General features: G+C 54.3%; 1 protein-coding gene across 1 annotated transcript; it reads left to right on the top strand.

The window, feature by feature from the left end:
- The first annotated feature begins 1630 nt into the window (after nt 1-1630).
- Nucleotides 1631-2204, top strand: LOC127347821 (B3 domain-containing protein At1g49475-like). Its single transcript, XM_051373968.1, has 2 exons — nt 1631-1651; nt 1743-2204. Exons 1-2 carry the CDS (start codon nt 1631-1633, stop codon nt 2202-2204), a joined length of 483 nt encoding a protein of 160 aa, XP_051229928.1.
- The last annotated feature ends 5047 nt before the right edge of the window (nt 2205-7251 follow it).

The following is a 7251-nucleotide window of genomic DNA, read 5'->3' as shown; positions in this document are numbered from 1 at the left end:
GGTGGGATTAAGTATCCGGAAAGTATGAGTTGAGGCATATGGATCAATAGTGGGATTTGTCCATCCCGATGACGGATAGATATACTCTGGGCCCTCTCAGTGGAATGTCGTCTAAATAGCTTGCAAGCATATGAATAGTTCATAAGAGACCACATACCACGGTACGAGTAAAGAGTACTTGTTAGGAGACGAGGTTGAACAAGGTATAGAGAGATACCGATGGTCAAACCTCGGACAAGTAAAATATCGCGTGACAAAGGGAATTGGTATCGTATGTGAATGGTTCATTCGATCACTAAGTTATCGTTGAATATGTGGGAGCCATTATGGATCTCCAGATCCCGCTATTGGTTATTGGTCGGAGAGAGTTCTCAACCATGTCTACATAGATCGCGAACCGTAGGGTGACACACTTAAGGTTTGATGTCGTATTAGTAGAACTTGAATATGGAATGGAGTTCGAAGTTTTGTTCGGAGTCTCGGATGGGATCCCGGACATCACGAGGAGTTCCGGAATTGTCCGGAGAATAAGATTCATATATAGGAAGTCATTTTATAAGTTTGAAAATGATTCGGTGCATTTATGGAAGGTTCTAGAAGGTTCTAGAAAAGTCCGGAAGAAATCACTTTGGAAGGCGGAGTCCCGGAGGGACTCCACCTCCCATGGCCGGCCAACCCTAGAGGGGTGGAGTCCAAGGTGGACTCCACCAAGGGGGCCGGCCACCCCCCCTCATGGAAGGGTGGGAGTCTCACTTGAGGTGGGAATCCCACCTTGGGTAGGTTTCCCTACACATGGAAGGTTTTGGGTTGGGGTCTTATTCGAAGACTTGTAGTCCAACACTTGGGGGTTCCACCTATATAACGAGGGGCAAAGGGGAGGGGGCCGGCCACCACAAGACCACCACCTTGGCCGCACCCCTTGGAGGCCGGCCACCCCCTCTCCCCAAACCCTAGCCGCCCCACTCCTCCACCTCTCCCGCAACGCTTAGCGAAGCTCCGCCGGAGATCTCCATCGCCACCGCCACCACGCCGTCGTGCTGCCGGATTCAAGGAGGAGCTACTACTTCCGCTGCCCGCTGGAACAGGGAGAAGGACGTCGTCTTCATCAACACCGAACGTGTGACCGAGTACGGAGGTGCTGCCCGATTGTGGCACCGTCAAGATCTTCTACGCGCTTTTGAAAGCGACAAGTGATCGTCTACCGCAGCAACAAGAGCCTCATATTGTAGACTTTGGAATTCTTCAAGGGTGAGTCTCGTTCATCCCCTCGTTGCTCCCGTCTTCTAGATTGCATCTTGGCTTGGATTGCGTTCTCGCGATAGGAATTTTTTTGTTTTCTATGCAACGAATCCCTACAGATTATACCCTGGAATCATAGTATGAGGAGATGATTGATCAGAACCTATGAGATGACTTAACATGACCAAGCCATTGGTTTTGTTCAAACATCTCCTACATATGTCCTCATTGTATGAGGCCTCTGATACCCTGCCTTGCATGTTTCTGCTTCTTCAGTTCAGCATTGGCCAATGATTCAACTATGGCACAAGGACAGTCATGGTGCTGCCCTCAAACTTAGTCATGTGTGCCAATGTCGTAGCACACGACACTTAGTTTGTGGCCACTCCCTATGCCTGTCGTGTCACCAACTGTATGAGGCCTTACTAATGTTACCAATGTTTGTTTTCATCTACACTACTTGTGAGCATGCACACCTCTAATTGCTTATGTTCTTCTGGTAGACTGAGAAGATCATGCTTGGGTCACCTGCTGAGGTTCCCGGCGAGGGAACGGTGAAGAAGCGTCGTGGAAGGCCGGCTAAGGTCGGTCACTTCCACGACGAGCAAGGGCCGGACCACTTCCTCAAAATCATCTTCAAGCCCACCTTCAGCCGCCTCATTATCCCTAAAGCTTTCGTCAAGTGGTTCGGAGATATCCCTGACAACATCATCGTCACCACCAACACCGGATGCAACTGGAGGATGACTACGAGGAGAGAAGGCGATGACGCATTCATCGACCAGGGATGGTCGGCCTTCGCCGTCGCCCATCAGCTCAAGGTAGACCAGTTCGTCACCTTCAGAAGGGTGTCCTCCTTGGAGTACAGAGTGGTCATCTTCGACCACACTTGCACTGAGGTGGTCAGAAGGTGCCCGTACCATGGCGGTCCCACCAGGTGCGTCGTCTCCGCGCACCATGTCTGAAGCTAACCTGGTGCCATGTCGTGTCTAGTTGCTGCTCATGTCTAGTGTGTTGAACTATGATCATGTCTGCCTTCTCCAGAACTATGACCGTGTCTGCAAAATGTTGTGCCGTGAACTTTTGTCATCTATGATCAATGCTAAGTTATCTGTCGTCTATGATTTTGTTCTTACTTGTGCTGTTGATCGCTGGTAACCTCACCACTGAAAAGAAGACGTTACCACAACCAAATTATGGGTTGCAACCAAACAACAGGGCCGCTGTTCTAGGCTGCTAACATGGCCTTAAAACCGACCTACCAAACGGCCAGAGTCCAAATCTCCACATGGCCGAAAAATCGCCGTGCAGGCCACCAAACAAAGTCGTTTTTATGGCCCATGGACCACCTTAGACGCGCAATGCCTTCCATCTCGCTGCGCCAATGATGCAGGAAATCTGCCCAGACAACCAAACGCGCCCATAGCTTACGGAGCGGTCCTGCACTAACGTGAACGTGCGGCATTCAGATGTAGCAACCTTTTCGCCTCCTGCGGCATTATTTTCAGATATGCCGATACAGTAAGGGCATCTCCAGCGGCGCGACGCATTTTGGACGTCCAAACGGACACGTCGTGTCCGTTTGCGTCGGGCCAAATGGTCGAAAGTGTCCGGGTGTCCGTTTGCGTCGGGGGGTGGCTCCAGCGGCACGACGCATAATTTTTTTTTCCATTCATACGCCATAATTTACATGATAATAAAAAAGACATAAAAAAGCCAGAAAGGGGTGCTAAAATAGGCGCTGTCTACTGGTCGTCGTCGCTGACGAGGTCAATCAGCTGCGGCGTCGGCCATGGAAGCTCGTACGCCGGCGGTGGAGGAGGTACCGCCGCACGGGCAGGAGGCTGTGGCCAGGGATCCCACGCTGGAGCAGCAGGCGGAGCGCGGACGTTGGAACGCGTCGGCGTGGCCGGAGGAGTCGCGGGCCTCCCCTGCGCGAGCGCTGACTCGCGGAGCTGGATTGCGAGCCCGTCCCACAAAGCGAGCTCGTTGAGCTCGTCCTGCTCGCTGTTGGCCAGTGCCATGGCAATGGCCTCCTCCTCTGAAATGTCCGGCGGCTGGGTCTCCGGATCCCACGCCGGTCCGCCGTCGTCGTGGTCGTACTGCGGCATGGTCACGTCGCCGTCCTCGTCCTCGTCGCCGTCCTCGTCCGCGTCCTCGTGGTCGTTCTCTTCTTCTTCGGCGGCGATCTCGCGCTCGAAGTAGTCTACGTCGGCGAGGTAGGCAGCGCGACGCCGCGCGTCGAACTCCCACGTCCCGAAGGAAATCCAGTTGTAGGAGTTTAGCGCGTACGCCGGATCCTCCCGCAAATCCGGCGGCAAGACCGCGCGACGGCGCCGCACCTCGTCCCGCCGCTCTCGGCCCTCGCGCGGCACGGGGGGACCGGCACGCGCCGCGAGTTCAGGTACCAGCCCCCTCCCGGCAAGTTCGCGTCCGGCTATGGTACCGGCCGGTTTTCCTCCCATAGCTGCCGAGCGAGGTCAACGCGGACGTACCTGCCGACCCGTGCTTTCTTGCCGGAACGCGAGCCGCTAGCCTCCTGGTCGTTCTTCGTCTTCCGGAACGGCCAGCATTTCTTCCCCATGACGTCGGTGTGGTGGCTACCGTGGGATTTTGCCAATGGTTTTGATCGGGGAAATGGGCGCCGGCAGCGTCCCTTTAAGGCTCCGACGCCCAATGGCCTGCCAGTGCAACGCCTACTAGCTGCGCACGCTCGCGTTAGCCGAGGCACGCCATTAACGCGGCTCCTGCAAAGGCTGCAGCGCGCCGCCCAGAAGTAATACCGCAGAAGACGAAGCAGTTGTGCTACTGCCAGGCGGGCCCACGCGAGGACCGAACGGACACTTTGCGCGTCCGCCGAGCGTCCGCCGAGACGCAAAACTGACGCATATTTGGGCCAGGTTTACGTCTCCGCGGACGGCCCGGTCACTTTACGTCGTCCCGCTGGAACAGACCCCAGACGCATTTCCGGTCACGGCGGACACAAACGGTCGCTCAGCGTCCATTTGCATCGCGCCGCTGGAGATGCTCTAACTATAATCGACATAGACGTCTCAGTGATCACTTTCCACAAGGAAGCGAAAGAAGACCCTGTAGATCCACGTCCTATCGCTGTCTTGATAGTTGATCCTGACCGGGACATGCTTTCCATTAAAGAGCACAACGATTCCTCGAAACAGACTAAATCAAGCACATGTAGATGGGCACATAATTAACTTTCCAAATCAGAGAATAACACTTCGGTTTACATGAAGTCACGAGCAATTGTTGTGTAGTCATGTTTACTGCACCTGCTGTGGGATCGAGCTATTTTTGGGCTTGGTTTAGCAGGGGCAGTTTTACTACTTATTGTTGGTACAGCAGAATACCCCACATGCATGGCGGATAATCCATCCCCGTCAGGCGTATGGATCTTTGTGGATGGCGGGCATTTTCCGCAGTTCCTGGACGTACGGTTTGCTTGTCCAATGCTATCCTAGGTTGCTAGCAATAGGTGTGTCGGTCTCGCAGAGGAGGATTTTAGGCCGTGATGGAACGCAGCAGCGGCCCTCGATTATTGCTGCTAGTTTGTTTTTTTAGTTTAAAAGATGGACTTTCATTAAACTGGTCCAGCTAAATCACTGGCCAAAATAGTAAGGGCATCTCCAGCGGGGCGTGACGCATTTTAATGTCCGCGACCGTTCGTTTGCGTCGCGTTGCGGACGCTAAAATGACCGTTTTTGTCCGCGCGTCCGTTTGCGTCTGGGGTCTGCTCCAGCGGTGACGCATTTTTTTTTCTTTTGTACCCTCTTCTCCATTTAAACATAGTTTCAAATATTACATTTTGAAACATGATTTTACACAAACTAACACATAGTTTGGAACATGGTTTACACAAACTAACACATAGTTTGAACCATGGTCGACACAAATATATATTTTTTTTAAAGAAGCCAGTTGTGTTGATTTCCGTATGTTCGCTGCCAAGAAAGAACATTCGAGGGCACACCCAATCACCCAAACTGGAAAATCCAGCGGGAGAAGATGGTGCCCTTGTTGGTTCTACCGATGAGGCGAACATCCAGAAACCTCGACTACTGACTTCGTCTGGCCCGTAGCCAGATTCGCTGCAAAGAAAGAACACTCTAAGTTCTAACTTTCGGTGTCCGAGTCGGATTCGTCGGTGTGGTAGTGCCTGCGGTAGGCTGTGTCGTCGAACACCTTGACGATCATCTCGCCGTCCCTCTCGTACAGGAAGGTGAGCTGGCAGCCGGGCTCGAGCACGAGGTCACGGGTGAACTTGTCCTACCCCGTATGCAGGTACATCTTGCTCTGCCCGTCGAAGAGGACCTCCACGGTCCAGCGGCAGAAGTTGCAGCTGGCCTCCCGTAGCTGCAACTGCGCCGGCTCGACGCCGTCGACGAACTCGGCGAACTTGTCCGGTAGCCGCTTGATGGCGAGTGGGTCATCGTCGATGCGGAGGAGGAACTCGAAGCAGCGCTCCTCCTGCGATGACGAGGAGGGCGCAGGCGACAGCGAGCGTGGGGCCGTAGCTGCTCCACCACGGCGGCCCTGCCCCGGCCACGGGGGCGCCCAGGGCCGCGGCCTCGACCGCCTTGCCGGCCACCAGGACCGGCCATGGACTTCCTCGCGGGTTTGGCTGCGTCGCAGGAACACCTAGGCGGCGCTACGATCGAGCTTTGTGGCGGCTAGGGTTTCTTTGGAGGAGTGGATGAAGAAGAAGAACGCGCGCCCCCTTTATATAGGCCGGCGGCATGCGGTGGCCGCGGGACGCGTGGCGTCGCCATTAACGTGGTTGGTGGAGGTGGGCGGCCGCTCGCCAGCCGAGGCATCGCCATTAACGTGGCGCAGAGTGCCGAAGCGACGCAGCGGCGCAGTCGCTGGCGCGCTTGAGAAGACGCATCGACGCAGGGTCGCTGCCAGTCGGGCCCGACGAAACGTCCGCCATACGCGAGCGTACGTTTCCGGACGTCCGCAGAGACGCATTTGGGTCAGGTTTGCGTCTCCGCGGACGATCCGGTCACTTGCGTCGCTCGCTGGAAGTGGTGCCAAACGCATTTCCGATCACACGAACGAAAATGGTCGCTGAGCGTCCGTTTACGTCCGGCAACTGTTGGAGATGCCCAACCGGCTGACCCAAACGGACGCGCTGGGCCGTCCGTTTTGGGCCGTTTGCGTGGCCGGCCGGACACGCGGACAGCGCCCCGCGTCCGCGTGTCCGTTTGGGTCGCACGCTGCGCCCAACGCAGCGGCCACCCATTTGGCCATTTGGCCTATTTCTTTTGGAAATAGGCCATCTGGCCACACATACTTATAAATAGTATGTAACAAATATAGAAATAATATCTAATAATTATAGAATAATATCAAATAGCATAAAACAATATCAAATAAAATGTTGCATGATGAAGAAATAAAATGTGCCATAGTTCGAACAAATAAAGAATTACAAATTGAGATTGTCAACTCAATTTGGACGCTCTAGGATCTCCTTCTGCCTCTTCTCGAACCAAGCTCTCTTCGCCTCGCTCATGTTGGTCAAGTCGGCGTTCATGATCAGGTTGTCCTCGGCTTGGCGTTTGAGCTCAACTTCCTTCGCCTTCAACTCCACCTCTTGGGCCCTTGCCAGTGCTGTGAGCTCAATTTCTCTCTCTTTGAGCTCAATTTCTCTAGCTTTGGTCTTGGCCTTGACCTCTTCTATCTCAAGCTTCTTCTTTTGGAGATCGAAGTAGTTCTTCCTGTCCTCCTCTTTCTCCCGGCGCCTTCTCTCATCCCTCTTGTCCGTGGACACCTCTCTATCGGCATGCAGCTCCTTCAAAGTGCCAAACAATAACATGGACGAGGCATCACGCTTCAAGTCGGCTTTGGTTGCCTTGTGGCCGCGAGGACGACTTGCACGAGAAGCGGAGCTACCGCAAGGCTGGCCACCATCAAGGTCAATGACCGTCGGATCTTTGGCGGTCTTGTTGCCAGTCAAGGTCGCCATGTACCCCTCGTACCCCTCCTGGAACT

Source organism: Lolium perenne, chromosome 4 (genome assembly GCF_019359855.2).
Source record: "Lolium perenne isolate Kyuss_39 chromosome 4, Kyuss_2.0, whole genome shotgun sequence".
Lineage (NCBI taxonomy): Eukaryota > Viridiplantae > Streptophyta > Magnoliopsida > Poales > Poaceae > Lolium > Lolium perenne.
The sequence above is the reverse complement of the archived record's forward strand: the minus strand, read 5'-3'. Positions and strand labels throughout refer to the sequence as shown.